This window comes from Microtus pennsylvanicus, chromosome 22, assembly GCF_037038515.1.
Source record: "Microtus pennsylvanicus isolate mMicPen1 chromosome 22, mMicPen1.hap1, whole genome shotgun sequence".
NCBI classification, from domain to species: Eukaryota; Metazoa; Chordata; class Mammalia; order Rodentia; family Cricetidae; genus Microtus; species Microtus pennsylvanicus.
Window position 1 is genome coordinate 29174507 of NC_134600.1, and position 23238 is coordinate 29197744.

The 23238-nt window shown below is 36.8% G+C and overlaps 1 protein-coding gene across 2 annotated transcripts in view; it reads left to right on the forward strand.

Moving 5' to 3' along the window:
* The window catches only part of Sema3a (semaphorin 3A), a 202278-nt gene that overhangs the window by 172038 nt on the left and 7002 nt on the right, over window positions 1-23238 (forward strand). For both annotated transcript variants that reach the window (XM_075955979.1, XM_075955978.1), the window contains 3 exons: window positions 5277-5318; window positions 8341-8498; window positions 13115-13182. In XM_075955979.1, the coding sequence (XP_075812094.1) occupies window positions 5277-5318; window positions 8341-8498; window positions 13115-13182 (268 nt within the window). The remainder of the gene's footprint in view (window positions 1-5276; window positions 5319-8340; window positions 8499-13114; window positions 13183-23238) is intronic.

The window sequence follows — 23238 nt, forward strand, 5'->3', positions numbered from 1 at the left end:
AGATGAAACGGCATTAGTATTTATTACTTTATTGTTTTTAGTTATCTAAGCTGAACATGAGTAGACTTCCTTATAAATGTTCTGCATGGTCTTAATCTAAATATTCAAAGCAGTGAAATCAAATTTTGATTTTTAAAAGTTGGTTCTTTTGGCTATATTTAATTGCCGAATGTAGAGTGTGAACTGAATCTTACCGTTCATTGTTCCTAGTGAGTTACCTTGAAAAGCAAGCACTTTGGAACTTTCACCTATACATCAAAAACTACAGTTATCCAAATGGGCTGTCACCCACTATAGGGCCCACTTAGATTAGCAAACAAATGATGGGCAATGTGGGCAAAACTCATAAATGGATGCCTGGTATTCATAGTTATATGTCTAAAGCCTAAGATGTAAATGCAGCCAATATTTATTATTGAAACAAATGAAACATTACTGATGCAAAAATTAAATAAGATAAAGATTGTAAGGACCTGAGTAAAGATTGGAGAATAATGGGAAAGGTGCATTAGAAACAGTACCATGTAATCCTGGTAATCTGATTCCTTATTATTCTCTGATAGAAAGGGGAAAAACCTTTCTTTAAAATGAATTATTAATGTAACCGTTGCAAGTGAAGTCATGGGTGACATTAGTGCGGCACCCTTATTGACACTTAATGACTCACAGACTTCGTGTTTTCCTTACCGTTCCTAGGATCAGGCTTTTACAAAAGTTCAGTCATGTGCGTATGTGTGTGAGAGACATACAGACAGAGGTGATCACCCTAAGCATATTCTCTAACCACTTGGAACTAAATGGACCTTCTGTGTTATACACTTCAGTTTCAATGACCTTCTGTTATCACTTAGTAGAACTAAATTTTATTGGGTAGAATTATTTTAGTCATGTTATGATAATTATAAATAATTTTCTTATATTTTCATTATTTTCCTGTTTTATTAATTAAATAAGTGATGTATATTTGGGCAGTAATTCTATATTGTAGCTAAATTTCCTTCTTAATGCATCTGGAATCTGAGGTTTACATTTCACATTTTAATCTTTATTCCTTGATATATTTTAATAAAAATTTCAATTTCAAAGGAGTTTAAGCTAAAATGGCTTTTAGAAAGAGCATGATGGGAGCCAAAAGATTTGCAGATGTAGATACCATATATATAATTTTTCAATTCAAAAATTTCCACTTCCTCCCCTCCTCCCATTCCCCTCCTGCTCCCCTACTCCCCCTCCACCCTCCTCCTCCAGTCCTAAGAGAAGTCAGGGTTCCCTGCCCTGTGGGAAGTCCAAGGCCATCCCCCCTCCATCCAGGCCTAGGAAGGTGTGCATCCAAATAGACTAGGGTCCCAAAAAGCCAGTACATGAAGTAAAAATAAGTCCCTGTGCCATTCTCAATGGCTTCTCAGTCAGCCCCCATTGTCAGCCACATTCAGAGAGTAAGGTTTGATCACATGCTCCTTCAATCCCAGTCCAGCTGGCCTTGGCGAGCTCCCATTAGAACAGGCACACTGTCTCAGTGGGAGGACCAACCCCTCGCAGTCCTGACTTCCTTGCTCATCTTCTCCCTCTGTCTGCTCTTCAACTGGACCTTGGGAGCTCAGTCCAGTGCTCTGATGAGGGTCTCTGTTTCTATCTCCATCCATCACCAGACAAAGGTTCTATGGTGATATTCGAAATAATCATCAGTGTGACTATGGGACAAGGCCATTTCAGGCACCCTCTCTACTGCTGTCCACAAGAGACTTGGCTTTAATGTCTAGATATAGTTGTAGATATTTAGTATTATTACATTTTGTTCTTATTGGGAGATTTTTCAAAGAAATGCATTTCAAATTTCCACCATTGAAGACTAGGGCCCCTATCTATGACGTTTAAGCTGTCTTGTGAAGAACTCTTTAACAGCCTCTTGCAAATCTGAACAATTGCTATTGTGCTGTAGAAGAAGTAACTGTTCCTGTATGTCAGCTGTGTTAGAAAATGCCTGCAACTGGAAATATATCTCCTTTCAGGGAAGCTGTTGTATTTTCTTCCCGGTCTTCGCTGTCCATATTGTCACGATTATTTCTTTGGCACTCAAGCAGACAAAACATCTATGGGCAGAGTGTACAGAAATATTTACTTTCAGCATTCTAGTCTATCAGCCAAGGTTCTTACATATAGTGTGGGCTAGCGATTGGAATATTTCACTGTCAAGCTTTGTTTAGTTTTGCAGTGGGGGACAGACAAAAGAAAAACCACAATACATTGAAGCGATAGCCACATACAATGAAAAGCAGGGAAATGTTACACTGCCTATGTTTCTATTTGACACTACTGTCATTCCATGTAAAATAAAAGGCAGTTTAAAAAGGTCAGCTGAGCTGCACCTTAGCTTGATAGGGTAAATACACAAGAGAAAGATTTAGGGTCATGATCCTGGGTGGTACTATTTTATAATCTTTAAACACATTTAATGTAAAGTTCAATTTACTTATATTACCACCTCCATGAGACCATGTTCTTATGACTCTTATACTGAATAACTCATAAATTCTTGGATTAAATTCACTACATACCACTTGCCATCTTGAGATCTGTTTTAGGAAAACACTGGCTAATCACAGAACATTCCAGTGGTTTTGGTTACAAGATACTTTTATTTGGGGGTGAAATCACATCCCAATCAGTGTATAGAAAGAAAAATATTCTTTGGCAATAAAACTTCCATTTCAGAGTAAATCTTTTAATAGACACTACGCACTAAGAAGGAGAATTGGCATTGGTGTTGGTCTCAGAAACTAACACACCTGCTAGTAAATATTCAAAATAGCACAGCAGCACCAACACACAGCCAGATTCTAAATGGGCTTCGCCAGCAACCATCTGAGTTTGAGAGTTTGCTGTGTGCTCCTGAGTGACCTGCTTAGTTACTGGAGCATCGACTTCTTCTTATGCGGAAGACTGCAAATATAAGTGTTAAAGAGTCTCCTTTTAGAGTAAAACTAAGCTAACTGGTAAATGTTAGTTATTGGGAAATAGTTACACCCTTAAAAAACTGCTCTAGAATACTGGGCTCCCTTACATTTGTCCTTTCTTAAATAATGTATAAAACGCCAGACACGTAGTGATTTTTCACCTTGACTAGTCAGTATGGCTTTTTCTTTCCAGTCCTTCCAATGGGCTTTCCTTTTGAGCCAGTAAGGTGCCACATCCAGCCATGGCGCCTTGGGGACAAAGGGCTTTATTTATAGTCCGATTGGCTGCAGAGGATTGCAAGGCAGTTACATCAATAACACTTGCATTTTAAACCCAATTTATGCAATATTCCATGAACAGCTGAGCAAACAAATGAGAGTTTAATTTTCATTCAAATGTAAAACGTAATTGATGCTTTCCCAAGCCCAGCCTATTAACTTGTAAGGGAGCTTCCTTCTCAACGGGGAGCGTCTAGTGTGAGCATTGTCCGAATTTCCCAGGGTCAGCACTTGAAAGAGCTCCGAAAGTGAAAAAGTTTAATAAGCACTAAAGTAAAATATCTGGGAGATATATCACAAATTGGAGTCATAGAGAATCTTGAAAAGATGCTGTTTCTTATTTCACTTTCTTAACCATGAACACCAATTAAATTTACAATCGAATTTGCAATTTCATGGAAAAAATGGTTATGAAGCTGCATCTGTTGTAAAGGGAAGTCATAGTCTCCAGCAGTTATTTCTCAGGAAAATGACAGCTTATTTAAATGGATGTCACTGTAATATATTGTGTATTAAAATTCAGTTGCAGTCCATATTCTAAACTGTTCCTAACTTCCTGGCATAAAAAAATAAATAAGGTTATATTAATAAAGGATACCATGAACTTGATCTTGAATGTTGGCATAATATGTCTTCATGAAATCTGATGTGTTTTCGAGTTTGTCTCACGTTTTACAATTTACATATGATAACCCATTTTCCTTTGCGTAATAGATGTTTTTGCTTTTGTATTGTCAGTAAATAGGAAGTGAAAATTCACTCAACTTTATTTTAAAAAGAACTTAGACCTCATATTTTATTACTGTGGGTGTTAACTTTCAATGCCTTGAACAAGCTTGACTATAAAATTTCTTCGATATAAATCCGCATGAGCTCAGTTATTTCTTTAGTCTAATGAGAAATTCTCATGTGAAATGGTTAGAGGGGGAGAAATCGCCATGGAAATGTCTCCTGACACATTTAATTTCTTTATTAGTTAACTTGTTCCAATATTGTAGAACCTAAAAATTGCCTTACAACAGAGTATTTTTCATGAAATACAGATTTATTTTTTTATGGCTTGATAATACTAAATAGTAAACATACCCTTTCTATGTAGACACAATGGGCTGACATTGTTTGCCTCATAGTTGTCTTTGTGATTGATAATTCCTTGAGAAATCATTATTATATTTAATAGTTACCATCACTCACCTAAACTGTAAAATAGAAAAGTATTAAAAATCTCTAAATTAGCCCATTGAATTACCACACATCCTTAATAATTTGTTTCACTTGTACACTAGGCAGATTGTACATAAGTTGTTAAGAAACTCATGTGCGAATTTTTGCCATCGGGTTTGAAGTGGGGCATTTGAGCTCTGCCTCTGCATGTGGGGTGGGCAGTGCCCAGCTCCGTGAACATAAGGCAGAATGGGAAAGATGGGAGGGGGAAGGTGAACCTGTTCGGACTGAAAGGAAGACACCGAACAGGTGATGAGAAAGGCTAAGAGGAAATGATCAATAAGTGATTTGGAGGCACAATGGAATGGCACTCGCAAATTCTGCTCCTGAAAATGAAAGCTCACGGAGGAAGGGCTGTAGGAAGGGTTGTAGTAGAGGTCAAAGCGTGAGTGGACCTGATGGCTTTCAGGTTAGAGCGCCCGGATTACACCTAAACCAAAGGACCAAGGAAAACGTGTGGTGCCTGTCTTTGGCTCACAGACAAATAGAAGGCGAAGCAGAGGAAAGTGCAGTTAAAGAAATAAGTAAGGAAAGGAAAGTAGAGAATTTACTTCTTGACTTCTATGGACCCACTGAGACGTTCGCAGAGTGCCCAGCTGCAGTCAGGATCCCTAAGGATTTTTATGCCGATGGTGCTCACTGTTGGCTTCGCATGTCTAGCACTTAGCTCTCCGGCTTCTTTCACTCATCTTATTTCCAGTTATGCTATTTGTTGTCAACAGTGACATCATTCCTCTGAGAACTTAGTAAGTGCGCTTACCAATTACACATTATCTTTTCTATTTTATCATAAACTCCTTTTGCTTCTTTTTTTTTTAGGAACCCACAACTATATCAGCAATGGAGCTTTCTACGAAACAGGTACAATCATAAGACGCTGCAGTCAGCAGTATGTTTCATTGGTTTTGACTTTGTACTTGATAGATCTATTTATCAACCATCACATTTTATAGACTGGACAGAATCAAAGAGCACAGAAGTACTGCTATTCTAATAAGCGAATGGAATGAAAATTGTACATCTGGGCTTTGCAGATTAATAAAATCCTATACACCTTAGAGGTTAATAAAAGTAAGCTGTTGGTTATTATGTTTGGAATAACTTAGCTTAAAAAGAAACACCTACCTTCAGTAGTATTGTATGGTGAGAACAGAAAAGGTGGCTTTCACTTCAGTTAAACATACAACTAATCACTACCGAGTAGAATATTCTGGCTTGCCAGAATTCGGAGCTTAAGGGCCACTTATGTTTAGTCTTTCCTTCATATCAAATGGATGTTTTGACAAAACACACAAGAAAAACAGGTGATTTCTCAATAACTCTGGATGTGATTCAGAGTGTGACTTCTAAAAAATTATATCCAGTATATGAATGACAATTTTGGAAATAAATGGGTATACAGAACATTAATAAGTCAACATATTATAAAAATGACAGTGAATGAGGACGTTCTTCCCTGCTGTAAAAGCTTGCATACAGAACCATGAATATGATAGTCAGTTAGCCATCGTTATTTCTGATATATTTGCGTGACCTGCCTTTGACAGTGTTCTGCCCCTTGAACAAAACACTAAATCATGGTGCCAACAAAATGCAACGTGTGCCTTTCCACACAGATGTATGAAAATAGATCGATAATCTCCAAGACATTTAACCTCAGAGTGCAGACGTTATTGGCACGATACTGCTATCTTACACCTCATTAACATGTTACTCACCTGTTCTTGATATCTAAAAACTGTCACATGTTGGCAAGGAAATCCGGGGCTTTCCAGAATGGAAGCTAGACGGGGATAACCTTTCCTGTAATGATTTTAAAGGTATTTATTTATATTTATTCCCTGCTAGACTTCAGAGCCGATCCTTACCGAATCACCTCTAAATCCAATTTAGCAAAACATCCTGTTTGAAAATAATTAAGAATTTAAACATTTAAAAATATTTCCCATTAATATAACAGTCAACTAAAAATGCCATTTTGAATTACCACAGTAAAAGAATCCTTGATAGAGCGAAGATGGATTTCACTCAATAGGACTCAATTTCATCCACTGTTAGAAGCATTTTTAAAGTGAGACAGCATTTTAGGGGGGACGACTGACGATATAACTAACCTTCTAGATAATGAAATCGCGTCCTGCTCATGGCCCTCATCTCGTGAGGAGACTAGCGAAACCTCCTGCGGCAATGTTAAATTGGGCAGAAAAAGCACATCAGGTTTCTAGCTAGTCACTGGATTATGCTCAGCGATGCCTGCAAGCCGCTATGCTTTCTGTGAATAGCATGATATTTTATGTATCATTAGTAATCTTGAAGAATTATGATGAAATCAAAATGAGATTGAATTGCATTTAATTTGGGACAATTTATTGGAGTTTGGGTTTTCATAACCATATCTCATTTGGACGGCTCTACTCACTTTGCTTTTTCTCTTTTTACTCTACATTTTTTCTATTTTTCTCCAAAGGCGAATGTCAGATATAGATACTTTGTCTGGGCAGTTCTTTTCCTACTCAAATGCTCTATGCGCATAAATCTATAATTATGAATTTGGCATATGCTTCTGAAACATTATTAGGCAAGCATAAGGTCTTTTGATAGCATGGCCAATTTGGTCACTGACCCTTTCAAATAGGATCACAAAACCAGGGCTAGGTGCAACACCGATAATCCAAACATTTGATTGGAATGAAGGCACAGGATCCTGGAGAATAAGGATAGCCTAGGCTATCTGAAACTGTCTCAAAAGTATCAAAATAGCCTAGGATATTAATGTCAGTGTCATCATGTTCATGTTCGTTGTTGTCAACTGTGTTTCTGGCTATGGCTACAGAGCCCTAAGTAATTTCACATTTGCTAAGTGTGGTATATCTGCCTCATTTTTATTACAGTGGATATCTAAGTTTCTTATATTAAAAAAGATAAAACATGTTTTCTTACTAAGAAATAAACCAATTTTATCTGTGCTTATTTACAAACTCATTCAGGATAACACTAAAATGATTATGACTAAACAAATTAAATATCTATTAATATGCGTAATAATTTTATTTATTGTATTTCTTAGAATAGCAATATTTAACAAGGAAGATGTATGTACAAGGAAATGGATTTGTTATTCTTACCTCATAGTATACTTTTATAAAAATATTGTTTAACTTTAAGCACTGGCCTATTATCTATAAAAACACTCCTTAATAATTTCTTAAATTTCATTAAACACATTAGTGTACATTCAACTTACACACACACATGTGTAGTGTGTAAGTGAAAGTCTCTGAAAAAGCAAAGTTGACCGTGTCCATTTCTGACTATCAAGCAATTTACAATGTCAAAGGGCATCCTATTGTTCACGATGAAGTTGTTCTAAAACTCAGTTCTCATCCATATCCTAGGAAAATTAAAACATAGTTTAAAGTCTTTTGCCTACGGACTATTACATGTCTCAATATTCACATAATTTTTTTAAAAACTTGTGTTTTTATTCATGTTGTGGGGGCATGTCACAGTGCAGTTTTCAGGTGTGAGGGACAGAGAACTGTTTGGAAATGTCAGTTCTCATCCTCCATCAGAGTATCAGGCTTGGCAACAGTGGCTTTTATCCAAGGGCCTATCCTCTGGCATAGCATTTACATAAAACTTTTACTTGAGGCTTGCTATATCATTAATCAATTCTCTAGTGAGGGAAAACCATCTCTCTCTTTCCTGTTGCAGTCAGATGCTTAGAATTGGTTTCTACTTCACTGTAAACTGTACTGTCTGATAGACCTTTAGAAACTATCTAAACAATTATTATCCATAAATATAATGTATTATTAATGAGTCTAAACATGTTAGTTTTAAAAAAGAGAGCCCCAAGAGTGTTTTCTTAACTCATCCACAGCAACAGCTCTACATCGGCTCAGCTGCTGGGGTCGTCCAGCTTCCTCTGCATCGCTGTGACATTTATGGCAAAGCCTGTGCCGAATGCTGCCTCGCCCGGGACCCTTACTGTGCCTGGGATGGGTCCTCATGCTCCCGCTACTTCCCCACTGCCAAAAGGTAAGGCGAACGAACAACAAAGGAGAAATACAACGTTTCTTTGCAGACTTACTGATTTGCTTTCTAGAACAACCCTTTATAAATAAGCGTATTGCCTCTCTGGGAAAATAAAGAGAGATTCGAGGTAGAAACATGATAGGACTTTTATTGTTATTTTGCTGTTGTTTGTTTGTTTTGTTTTCCCATTTTCTAAAAAAACACAAGACAGGAAGAAGGATGAATAGTAGGAAAGTTGAATCCTAAATGAGAACCAATAACTGAAGGACTTTTAGGACAGCAACCCAATATCCCTAAATTCCTACCGTTGCAACTTAGATTTTGCAGTTTTATTTTAAAAGGGGAGACACCGGGCCAAAATTCCAAAAACGTTATGAAGAAAAAATAGAGCTAAGTCTGGGCCTTCTGCCTTTTGAACTCAATGTTCTATCTACTTTTATCTATTTAGAGGTATTATGGCCCGTTTTTAATAAGGCCATTTATGTTACCAAATGAAAAGAAATTCCTTAACAGACAGGAGTTCGTTTGCTTTTATGGAATCCAAGGAATATAGAAGATCCTAAGCCTAAAACAGTGAAAATGATGATTGGGTCAATGTGTTAGTGGGTACAGTCCTTGTCATGAAGGTGTGAGGTGCTGAGTGTGATCCCCCAAATCTACATGTGCTGGATGTGGTGTGCACATCTGTATTCCCAGTGCTTCTGTAGTGAGTGGGATGGGACAGGAGACAGAGCAAGCCATCCAGCCTGCTGTGCATATTCAACAAACAACAAAGATCCTGCTTCAAGCCCAGGGGGAGAAGAGCTCTGAAACATGAGGCTGTCACCACAGTTTCACGTGTGCGGCTATGCATTGGGGCACATGCTTCACTATTTCAATACACAGAGACACACATACACACAGATACAGTGAAAGCCAAGAGTTTCTTCCTATCTTTAAAAACATTGCATTGATGTCCTCGGTGTACTAATATGGGTTAATATTCATTAATATATTCCTAAATATATCTCCTTATTCACCTCAAGAAATTATATGTCCCTGTTATTCCTACATCATCCTGTGTTTATAGAGCCTTAACTTGAAGCATAAAGCTACATAATCAGATCTCATTTGCACATGTGGGTATGTATGTATATATTACCTATGTGTTTTGAGTGTTATCTTGATAATACTTACAGTTCTTTTACAGGGATTTGCTAAATAAAAATTATTGCTTGATTTGAAAGTTATTCACAGGTGCAGGAGAGGTGGCTCAGTGCATACGTGCTTATTGCACGAGTACCTGAGTTCAGAACCCCAGATCCCAGGGGAAATCCTGGTAAAATGTCCCACGTCTATACTGCCGAGGGTAGGGAGTACGGAGATAGAGGGGCCAGAGAGCTCACTGATCAGTTTCTCTGTGAGAAAATTGGTGAGCTCTGGTTTCAGACAAATCAGAGCTCTTCTGGCTCTTCATTCATGACAAACTCTGTCTCAAAATCATGATAATGATGATGGTGGTGGTGAAGATGTAGTGGTGGAGGGCAAGAGAAAAACACTCGTTGTTAAAGTCTGACCTACACAAGTGTACAGGCACACACACACACACACATCTATATGCTCAAAATACATTTACAGCACACACAATGCAGACAAGTGCAAACAGAAGTTGACTGAGAACAACACAGAGAGAATTTGCGAAACTTCAGCTTCCTATGCAAGATTCAATGCTAAAAGAATGGGAAGGATGGAGGGGGATTTGAGAAGAAGCAAAAATATGATAAAATCCATTGTATATAAAGTTTTAAAATAAAAACAATAGAACAGAATGGTAATATAATCAATTAATGTAATATTTTTTCAAGACGTACTCTCATATCACAAAGACCTGTTATATACATCCTAAAATTGCAAACAAATTAATTCGCTAGTGTTTCATAAAATAAAAATAGTTCTTAATTTGACAAAGCAGTAATATAACTATTTTCTCTACTCTTTGTTGATAGCTGCCTTTCTTTATTGATACTTACTGTTTCGGGAAGGTAAAATAATGGATGAATAAAAAAATATGAAATTTGCTAATGTGCCTTTAAGTCTACTACCATGCACACTGACCTCTTCAAACAGGAAGTCACCATTGTCCCTAAACCAGTAAACTTTAGGAGCAATCTAACTTTGTTTTAGCTTGGACAGCATTTCCAAAGGAGCTCTGAATATCAGCCTTTTGCAGTGGTTGAAGTGTGTTCTGTAACATTGGAATATTACAAATATAATAGGAAAGCATTACCCTAACATCCACTTAAATATTTTCATTGGTGTTTTAGATAACATTGTCTTACTATTAAATCATCCACCACTGGGCCTGGAGAGATGGTTCAGTGGTTAGGGATTTACTGCTCTTATAGAGGACCACACCCAGCTCAGTTCCCAGCCCCATATAGACGGCTCACAACCATGTGTAAATCCAGATTCAGAGTCTCCAACTCCCTCTTCTGGTCTCAGGGTACATCCATAAATACACAGATGCACAAACACATACATACAACAAATAAATTGTATGTCTTTATAAAGTATATCTTTGTAAAGACATTCACCAACAAAGTAACTTCATTATATTAACATACAACTAGAACACAGAATCACACTGATACTAAATGTAAATATTCTTAATGCAGACCATGTACATACAGAGATTTCTTAATCTTACAAAATTCTAGATTTAAGTGTTATGGTTAGTGCTTTCATAATCTGTTGGAATTTTATAGTAGAAAAAAACTAGCTGAATTTGAAGATAATGTATATTGATTAAAGAAACTATGGATAGTTCAATACATTACAATATGCATTCATTACTGTGGCAGTTATGAATTACTTATGGTTAAATTTTTGTTCTTCTTAAAGCTATTTAGCTCTAGGGGACTGTTGTGTTACGCAAATGTACATATGGAATTCATATTTGATCTTAAAATGAGGAGAATTTTTAATTTAAATAATATTGAAGAACTTCACAAAATTTGGTAAAGAGATGTTTGAATTTTAAGTATTTCTTATCAAAGAAGGAGAAAACGATAACAACTATCACTTAAAACTAGTATGTATATATTTGAAAGTGGTTCTCACACACACACATTAAGACCAAAAGTGTTTCACTTGTGCTTTTGTTCTTGTGACTCCTGGATTTTACTTGATCTAACTGCACGTGTCTCACACTAGATACGTGTTTGAGGAGTGTGGTAGAGTCCCTATACCATGTAGATGCTCTGAGAGCAGCTTTTAAAGCTTGGGCATTGAGAAAGACTTTTCCCAGTGCTCTAAGGTTCAGGTTTCACAGTTCTCTTTCTGGCTCAATTTTCAAATGTGCACATCTGTTTGATAGTCTCACTCTTTCCACAAATAGAAATCCTTGAATACTTTAGACTTCTAAATTCATGGGTACTGTAATGAATTCCATGTTGACAGTTCTCAATGACCAATAAAGGCGCTCCTTTTCAAGGATGGTAACTAATATTATCGCAAGATAATACCTTTAAATTGATGAAAAAAGAAAATAAAATTGGTCAAGTACAACCAGACTTTCCATGTGTGTTACATACAGCCATTCTCTATATTTCTTATCTCTCCATTTTCATATCTATTTTGTATCGGGTAGCAGGAGGCCAGATCCTGTTCCAAGTATGTCTAACTGCAGGGCTCTTCACATACAGTTTGAGAACCCTGGAAAGAACATGAACTCTAGTGTGATGTGTATATTCTTCTCTTCTGTGAAAGAGAAGGCCATCTTGGTTCACCCATTCTCCTAGCAAAAGGAGAACTTACCTTTAGGTTTAACATTTTTGGTTGTGTTCCTACTCTCTCCAATGCACAAACAAATGGATTTGCAATCATAACCATAGGATAGGGCAGTCATGGTGGTATGTACTTGAAATCCCAGCAGACTGGCCATCACTATAGGATGAGACTCTATCTAAAACAAAGAAGGAGCCCATGTTGGAGGTATACTTTAATGATAGAGCAATACAATAGGCCCTCAGTTCAATCCTTATTTCCACAAAAGATCAAATGATACACAATAAAGATGCTTTTCTCTAAAATACTGATATAAAAAAATTAAAAGGCAATAAAAGAAAGAATTCTTGGTTTAAATATTTGAAAGCTAGACAACACTATATTTTAAAAATAGGTTTGTGCAGTAAGGGAAATCATCATTCATGTGAATTTTAGTTTTAAAGCTTACAACCACGTTGATCATGAGAACAATAGTCCAATCATGTTTAGACAATAGTTCAATCATGCTTATTGAAGAAATGGGTTGCTGTTTAAATATATTATACTTCATTTCATATAAAATTAAGGTCAGAGATTCCCGGTGTTAGATTATTGTTGATGGATACCTGGTAGAAAACAGGCAAGGAAGTCTGCTAGTAATAGTTTAAAGACCTTGGGCTGTAGTTGCTGGAATTGAGGATCTTGTATTTCCAGTTTGATCACCTTTAACCCCTCACACAGCCACACCGGATGCAAATGCATGTCTTGTTTTATTGTCTGTAATAGTCAATAAGATTTGATTCTTCATTCATATCAGAAATCCATGACTGGAAAAACAGAGATAGAATAATGTCTTTTAAATATAATTATTTTAGACGCACAAGACGACAAGACATAAGAAATGGAGACCCGCTAACCCACTGCTCAGACTTACAACACCATGGTAAGTCACGCTCCTTGTCTTTAACCCTCTCATCTTCAAGTGCCATGAGCGTATACATCTTTTCAAATACTTAACGGAAATATGGTCTGATGGGAAGAAAATGTTGAAGAATGCACAAAACAGGAGTAGCTTTATGATCACAGGTATAAGAAATTCAAGATTTTAGATTTCTATGAGATATAAAACTCAAATTTCTTACATGGACAAAGAGAAGCCAGGTCTATGGACCTACTTTTACATGTTAGCCAGCCAAAGGGATGGGCAACAGAAATTCATTAAAATATATCAAACAAACTTAAAAAAATAATGTTAAAATCAACCAAGAAGCCATATATCTATATACCAATGATGCTAAGCCAGTATACTCTTTCTGTTTCAGTCAGATGGACAAGCAAGCAATGTCTTTACATTAAAATACTAATTGTATATTTCCTTGAAGTGGGCAATTTGGAGTCATTACACTGTATGCTTTCTACAAGATATTAAGACTTGTTAAACGACACAGTTGCTTATTTAATCTGAAACTTCAGCCAACCTCCATTTAAAATGTATCACTGGAATGCAAGCTCCTTCTCCCTATTTCAGTTTATGATATTAATAATGAAGCTGTGCTTCCCTCTGCTGGGGAAACTTCTCAATGGCAGTGACACTAATGAGCATTTAAAAAGTAATAGTTAGCACGCAAAGCACAGGCACTGTCCCCGACCGTGATTGCCCTGTTTTCTCTTTAGGCGCTTTGGACAGCATCACAAGACACTCTTGCTATTCCTTCGTTAATTTTTATTTGATTTACTCGGTGTCTAGAATATTCTTATTTTGTGTACGCTAAAGGAGAACCACCAGCCACATAGCACTTGAACACAGATTGCAAGATCTGTTACCTTCTTGAAATGCAGGCCCCTTGTTCATAGTCGCAATGTGTTGGCACCCGTCTCAAAAATCCTTGGTGGAATTGTGGGAGAATCAGGAGATGCTGGAGCAAATGCTTAAAAATCCCCCGCTTTACACATTCTTGGTCAATGACTTTCCTGTGGGTTACTCTCCTGACTTTGAAGGAAAAGACCAGAGAATAGGAGCAAAGTTTTAGCTCTGTCTTAGACTGAGGTAAGAGTCTATACTAGCACACTCTCCCCAAGTTTTACAGGGAGCAGTCTCCATTTGCACAATTGAATAGCTACTAATTTTCCATGAATTCATTTCAAGTGAAAATATTGGACCATATCATTTCATAAATGAGGAACTAGTAATTATTAATTCATCATGTGCTTGTATCTTGATAGGTACAGATAAATATCACAAACAAAAGCAGGAAAAACTTAAGTTATTTTCGTCAGACTAGAATTCGTAGGTATCTTTGTGGGCTTTTTTACATTGTTGTAATGAATATAAAATTTTGAATATTAGAAACATTCAGTAATTTTGAATGAACGGTAATGAGTCATCTAAGCATTTCAAAGAATAATGGAAACACTTAATATTTAATTTTCTAGCAGTGATTTGAACTAAGTAGCATCATGGAAAAACAGATACATTTTTATCACCAACATCATATTCAGAAATGCAAAATGATTTTACATAATACCGTTTATTAAGAAATATCATTATGAATGCTAAAGGTATGTGTCAGTTAGTAAAGTGACTAAGCTTTATTATCCTCAGCACCTGTGTTAAATACCAGGCTTGATGGAGTGTCCTTGTAATCCAATACTTGGAAGGCAAAGACAGGCAGATGCCAGAAGTTCATTGCCCAAGAAACAACATTGAGAAGCACCCTCTGGTCTCCATGTGCATTATCTGTGTACCACATCCTTACATATGTATATCTGCAAACACATGAATATGCACACACATTTGCATGCACACACAGAGAAATATCACTGTGGGCTCTAATTTGATTAATAATCGTTAATTTTGTACATATCGCTAAACTGTTCTAAGAATCTTAGCAGTGATACATGTATCATCTTGGTGATGTCTCCAGTGGTTAGCAGTCCTTTGTAGCAAACTTCTTATACTACTTCAAAAACAATATCTACTGGAGCTAGAAATATCTCATACACAAATGGAAAAAAAATGAAGAAAGACTTTTTAAAAATATGACATGTCCAAATCAACATTGTTGATTATTGAATGGTTTCCTTTGAGGCAACGTTTCTCATTTTGAAGCTATATTTGGGTGGCCTTGTGCTGGTTCAAGCCTATGAAAGCTAAGTGCATAGAGCTGCTTAGTGGTAAAGAGAGAGGACTGCGTGAGAGAGCTCTTCTCCAAACAGCCCAGTTAGAATCCATATGTGCTGTGGAATGAGAAGGAATTGGAGCATGTTAGTGTAGCAAGATCTCCATCTCTTGTTTCTTTTTGGTTGGTAACCACCTCTATTTCAGGTTTGAGATGGGATTACAGGTCCAAAGAGCCCACAAAATTCCAAAGCCATAAAACCCTCCTTCCTCGAGGGTCTCTGTGCTCGCTGGCTGCTTTGGTTGCTAATTGAACAAATTTAAAGCATACACACCGTAGGTTACAGTAAAGTTCAAATGGGTGGAGAGCCAGTCAGGAATCCCCATTTGGCCAGGCTCAGTCTTACCATTAGGGATCCTTGAATTATCTCCTAATAATAGATGTCAATATTTGAAAGTAAATGGGCCCCAATCCAGGGTCCACCCCTGTTTAAATCATACATGTTGTCTTGCTGATGTCACTTCTCACATTCAATAAAATATATGTGCTCATATGGAAACAGGTAGAGATATGAGATTTTTTTTTTCACAGAAAGCTCCTAAGCAACATGCAGCCAAATTATACACTTCAGTATGATCGCTTCCAGCTGTAACGGTAAACACACTGTATTTTATATATCCTGAGTTTTTAATAAAGTGACTCTCTATAAAATACCTTGAAATTAAGGTGGAAGAAATTGCACTTCTGATATAACCTTCAACACGCCCTCCCTGAATGTTCCTGTTGTGCAAAGTAGTAGTAGTCCCGACTTTTCTGGATGAAACAGAAAAATCCACTTCACTTCCCTTGATCCCAAAACACTCTTCTCCGGCACCGTGGTGACTTAACCAAAGCCTTAGTATCAAGCCCTAATAGTACATGTGCTGGGAAATTGTGTCTTTCTATAACGTGCCAGGCACAATACTAATGTAGAATTCAGGTTGTTTCCAGTCCATTCCTTACCCTCATGGGAGAGTACGCCTGCAATTGGAGCTTGTCCAACTTCACATTTAAGAAAATGACTGGCCAACTCAATTACCCCTCCACTGTCTCCCTTTCCTCCCTCCTTTCAAACCAAAATGAGCCGTAACACGATTTATGATTTTTGTGTCCAGAAAGCAAAAAGCTTCATTTTTAAAATTCATACCACCATCTTAAATTTCTGGATCATGGAGATACTTTATGCCCTATCTTCTAATTAAGTGGCCTCATTCAGTTTCACTTTCTAATGGCTTTCTTGGCTGTTCTGCATACATGCAGTTCCTTTATAGTGTCCCACGATGAAATTGCAACAGAAGTCAATCTTCTAAATTATCTCTGCAGCTAGCCCATCCCAATTTATGTCTTGATTGGCATCAAAAATCATACCCAAATTTCATAAAATCACTTTGGCAGTACTAAACCACAAGTTTAGTATTTTGAAAAAAAATGATTCTATGACCTGTACTCTACCATATTCCAAATATGATAATGAGCACTTAACCCAAAGAGGAGCCTTGAGATCTGATCTAGATGTTGATGTCATCATTTTCAAACCCCAAGTTCCGTAAATTATGACATGCCACCGAAGAAGTGACAGTGAAGATTAAATATCCTACTACACCATGAGCTGCTAAGAAACAAAATGGCCCAATAATGGCCATCCAGTATAGGATTCCAGATTCACTCTCTCAGATGAAATCTTCCATAAAAGTCTAAGGGGGAAATAAATGCCCATGCAAATGAAGGAAACAATAAAAAATGCCAAATCATAATCATAAGTGGAAGAAAAGAGAGGACCAAACTGTTCTTTGATTTATAAAACATCAGTAATGAAGGTTTAAGATTGGCATTCACACAAACAGGTAATCCATATCTTCAGACAGGGAATTTAATCCCAGCATATGTCAGGTCAGTAGAGTTTGACATGGGGAAGAAAGATAAGGAAGAATTCCTTCTGAAATAAAGCTTCAACCCTGATCAAGAGCAAAGGTAGGACACAGCTAACTCAGACCAGTTCAGATGTAATGAGAATATGTTGAAGGAGCAAGTCATATAGTATTGCCTACTATGGCTTTTATGAATGTCCTTGAAACTCTTTCCACTTGAGCAATCAATGAAGAACAGTTGTCCTTAGATGTTGCCTTAGGCAAACAACCAGTTATGTGGACTAAATGTGTGTGAGGTTTGCAATACTTTCATTTATTTTATTTTTTTACAAAAATCTTCATCTTGCCCAAAATAATCTATTTGTGCACTTAAGTTTAGTTACTATAAAGATGAATTCTAAGCTGTCTGCACTTTTTAATTCCAAAAGGTAAAAGGATCAAGTATCATTATAATACAAGATGGTATTTTCATTATTGTTTATGGGAGGGTTCTGCTTCTGCAAATGATTGTTTCCTATCTCCCATCAAATCGCTCGGGGAAAGTAAATGAAAGATTAAATTCTATGTTTCCTGTTCTATTTTTTTTTGAAGCAATTGTTCCTATGGCAATGTTGCTCTGGCATATAGATTATTTTGCTCTTTTTGGTAATGCATACACTATAAAATCATGAGAATAAAATATACCAGATGTTGCACATAGACTCATGATATTACAGTAACTATATGTATATTGACACCACTCTTTAAGCTTTTGTCTCTCATCATGCCCTATACTAACACTATAGTCATAATATCATATAAGAGAATATAGCTGTGGTCGGAATAATTATTTTATTCCAAGTCTCATGTTTCATTTCCCAACAAACACATTGATCTCATCACTGTTTCAGAACAATTTTTCTAAAACTAAAATACACTATCAAATTAGTGACTTCTCCAATAAAATAATTCCTATAAAATGATACTGCAAAGATCCTCCCGCCCATCAGCCTGTCCCTCTTATTGTCCATATGCTGACCAGCACAACCTCAGAACCAATCCAAATAAATAAACCCAAAGACAGGAGAAATAATGAAAAGTACCTGAATTTTACAATTCAAAACATGATATCCTAGTGGATAAGTAATACCCAGAAACAAAAAAAAAACACACATCCTGATTTGTGCCTAAAATGTAGTTTATAATTTTAATAGGCTTTATCAAGTCGATATATACTTTTTCTGTAAGATATCATTTAGTCTTTTTGTTAACCTTCACTGAAGTTGGTCACATTTCTAGGAGAAGGATTAAAAAGAAAGGAATGTGCTCTCCTGCCTGCATGACAGTCCATCAACGGTTACAGACTAATGGCTGCAACCAGCACCACGAACATTGAAAAACCATGTCACAGAAATTCCACTGATAAACAAGGGTGATTCTTTTCACATGCTGTAATTTATATTTTAGATTTTTCACTCCCCTAAATATAGTCAATTGGTAAATTGCTTGCTGATCATCTCCATTGCAGAAGTAAAATGCATGGAAAGGCTATGGTATAATTTTTTTCTTCATTTTCATTTTTAATTTTTTTTATTATTCCATGACATATAATTTCGTCCTCCATGATATGCCTTGTGATTGCCTGCTACAGAGATGTTTTTCACCTACTTGAAATCCTTGGGGTGGTAAAATGTTGTATTTCTGGATAGTCATCTACATATCAGTAAGAAAGACATAATGATCAATTGCTTAAGAACATAATGCTACTCTTTTATGTTTCATGAGACTGGTGGGCCAATGTTTCCTTTTTTCTTGCTTGATGCTTCCCAGGGAATATAAATGGGAAATATTACAAATACAGTGTGGAAAAACAACTAGAATTGATTTGTCATCTCATAACCTAGTAACTATATTTCCAAAGTATCCAAGATGACTAGTGAAATTACTTTCTATCTACCTGCCTCTCTTTTGACTTGTGTTTGATTTTTATGGTTATTGTCTGTGAAACTCAATTCTCAATAAGGGAAAAACACATCAAAATCCAATACCTGAAATCGAAGAAGGAATGAATATGTGGCTCAGTACCTCATCCATCTGTCTCCTAGATGACATTGTATTTTCCAAGATTGTTACATTTGTTCCCCTTTCAATCTTGGAAGATGTTTATGGGGTTAAAATGGAGAAGAAATAAATGGGCAGCTGAAATGTGATCCCTTCTATTTCCGTGCTATTGGAAGAGAATCAAATGCTAAATAAGGCCTTAAGCAACATGATAGTTCTGGCCAAATGATGGATATCATGACTTTCTGTTGTTACAAAAGGAAGCAATTTATTTAACTTCTTTCTTTCCTCCCATTCTTTCTGCTTTATTAGCCTCGTTTCATTTCCATAAATTATTCCACTAAAAGAGGAAATGATTAATTGAAGATTGCTTCCTCAGAAACATTACTTCTTGTCATTAGCAGCTGCAACATATTGAAACATTGTGTTATCCAAACATACTGCTGATTTTTAAATAATTTTAATATTTAGTTGCTCTCAATTGTTCTGCTCTATTCAGAGGGTTGAACCCAGGAGAATTTATTATACCAGGTTAATAACTATAAACTTAATGTCTATTGTAGTTTTCAGGACAAAAGGCTATAGCATAAAATACAATTGAAAAATTTTTTAAATTAGATTGTTTTCTTTCTGAAAATGTACATTATTTATGAGCCACTGCTAGCATAGGCTTTCATGAAAAAAATGGAACACTATGCATATGACACCTCCAATAGCTTTGTCCTCTTATTATTATAATTTTCAGATGTAATATACTTAATCATACATATCCTTCACTACATCTCAAATCAATTATGTTATCATTAAAATTAAAATATATCCATTTAACTAGTAGTTTAATGAAATACTCTATCCTAGTAGGACTATAACACTTTTGCCATTTTATATTGGTTAAACTTATAGTCTATGCCTGTGGGTATCAAATTATATAAGGTTTCCACTTTTAAATACAGTGTATTTATTTATGTTCGTTGCTCAGCAGATATCTGGTAAGATTTCTTGATTGCCTTTCTGCTGAAATTATGGTAGGCATATTAAGGGAGAGAAATGATCAATTTAGCCAAAATTGCAAATAATAGGACGACGTGTTTCACACGGAGCGAGACAGTTCGTGAAGTGTTGAAGCTGAGGGGCATTCTTTAATGCTTTGAAGGAAAGTAGGGCCGCCATTAAAGGCATGACACGATTTGCCTTAGTGTGGACTCAACACGGAATTTATTGCAACAGCCATTGCACCAGCATCATTGGTAGACTACCGCTGTGTGCGGTTGCTCCACTAAGGATTTCTGTTACGGTTTCTTCTCCATGAAAATTTGTTCTTCTTACCTGTCTCCTATGTTCTGACTCCCTCAAAACAAGCCCCCAATGGTGCAAGTACAGAGAAAAGAGGCAGCTGCGGAGGAAGTCTCTGTAGATCCAACCTGTCTAACGTGTTCCTCTCCCTCAACCCAAGACAGGCCAAAAAGTGAAAAGGGATGGGTTGGTGATGAAATCAATATTTTTAAATATATGTGTATGAACGTAAAAATGCATACACACACTCACATTCAACAATATGTTGAAGCCATGGAGTACATTAATAATGCCGAATATACTTTCTGAGAACTATCTCTGCTTTTTCTGAAATTAAAATAAAGTTGATAAAAAGAGCAGTGGTGATGGAATTTTAATCCTCTTCACTGATAAACAATTGGCAGTTTCTGCTTAGTTTAGTTTTGAAAGACTTGCTTATCTGTTGTATGTGTCTCTCCTTTTAGGGGTTTCAGCACATCTATGTGTGCACACACAGAGAGACCAGAAGAGAGCCAGTGTCTTTTCTATCTCTTGAAGCAATGTCTCTTGATATTCTAGGCCAGGGGATTATGTTTCCTTCACTGGCCTGGAAGCCAGCATGCCCAAGCTGTTTTCCTGCCTGCACACTACTCCCAGATGGAGTTACAGACCACTGCTGGACTGAATGCCAGGTCCTAGTGATTGCACAGCAAGGTCTCCTGACCACCTAGTCCTCTCTTCAGGCCCTAACCGGCAAGATTATAGTGAATTATTCTGGGTTTTTCTTTTGTAATTTAATGGTCTGAGAGAGATTTAAATTGCAAAATGGTTGTTTATTATTTTTTAAACAGTTTTGTATAAAGTTCCATTTGTAAGATATGTCCAGTTTTTAGATGACAGCTAGATATATGATTGTAAAGTTCTGGCATCTTCTAAACATGTAACAAGGATATATTTAAACATTTTTTTCTTAGCTAGCCTAGAAATCACAGTAGATGTGATAGTGCATTCCTACAACCCCAGCAATCAGGAAGCTGAGGCAGGGGCACTGTGAGTTTCATGCCAGCCTGGGCTACAGTTCCATCCCCGCATCGTAAATGAGAATCTCATCTCATGGAAGCCACATCATGACGTCACCAAGATGTATTTTAAGAAATAAAAAAAAATTAAAGTTCTGGCTACATACATATTCTCTAGGTGTTATAAATCTTTATAATATGTTCAAGATAGTTTATAATCATTTTTCTTTTACTAAAGCAGAAATAAAACAAAGCATAAATGGCAATGAAGAGAAACACTTAGAGTAAGTTCTGTAAGAGGACAAAGTCACCAGTGAGAATACATTTACTGAGATGTCATGGGCATATTACCCATCTGCCTGATGGTGTTCTCTAAGACAGCAGAGAGGGGAGGAGGATCACAGAGTTCATTTTCACTAACCAGTCATTATAAAAGAATCTTAATAACTCCCAAAACAGGAAATAATGTTTCCCAAAGGTGGACATACAGAAAAGACAGCAAGGCAGCAGGCTCCAGACTCAGAATGGTGTGACGTAAACCCAGTGAGCAGCACAGTAGAGAATTGCTATAGGCGTCCTCAGCACCCACCACGTTCCCAGTCCAACACAGCTTTGATAGAATAAATTATCCATTAACACTCTTTGTTGCAGGACAGCTGCTCTCCGGGTAGCTGCCTGATCCAGCGGGAGATTTCAGATTATACTAATCCCAAATACGCAAGACTTTATATCTTGCAGGAAACTTTTAATGAACATTATGTCATTGGTAAAGCATTTGACTCAAATGGAATAACTGCCTTCAATGTCTTCTACGAAATTAAAGTATGGTGCTCTTACAAAATAATACTATGCTTGAAAATAGATAATGAACAAAATATAGAGCATGATGAGAAGATAACAACGGAAATAATATTTCTCCTGTGTACACCTTTTTATGGGAAGAAAGGATTGCTGCGACGGGGGCATGAGACAGTGAAGCTTGGATGTTGTATCTTCAGCATTTCCTGTGCTGCCCAGCGCTTTGCAAGTCGCTGGGGGAAGAAAAGTCAAAATAGATAATGGATGCCTCATTTCCTCCTAAACGTCACGTTCAGAATGTTTATACAGCATCTATAAAGCATAAAGTGAAGTAAATATGAATTTGGCAAAGTCACTGCTTCTGAATACTGAAGTGTAGAGCGTTTGCCGTGAACGTTCTAGTCCTAGATTAGAAGTTGGCAATGGTATATAGGTCAAACTACAGAGAAATTAACAGAAAAAAACTGAAAACAATGGAAATGTACCCTTTATCTTTCCAGCTGCGGCAGAGAATCAACCTAACAACACAAATAAGAGAATCTGTAACTGAAGCTGTACCGGAGGACATCTCTGTGCTGATCGTGACAAATAGTTATTAGAACAGGATGTAGGGGGCCGCTGGTTGTTAGCTAGAAGACGTTTCTCTTTCTCTTTGTTTGCAGAAAGGGGAAAAAGAAGGGGTCACCTCAGTAGACAAACAGTCCTTAAGGATTGGCAAGAGTAGTTATCAAAGCAAACTAACTAGAGACACCAAGCTCAGGAACCAAAATAGCCAGGTGCTCCTCCCTCACTTGGGTACTGAGAATGTGGTGATTATCCTCTTTCTTAAAGAAAAGCATAACAT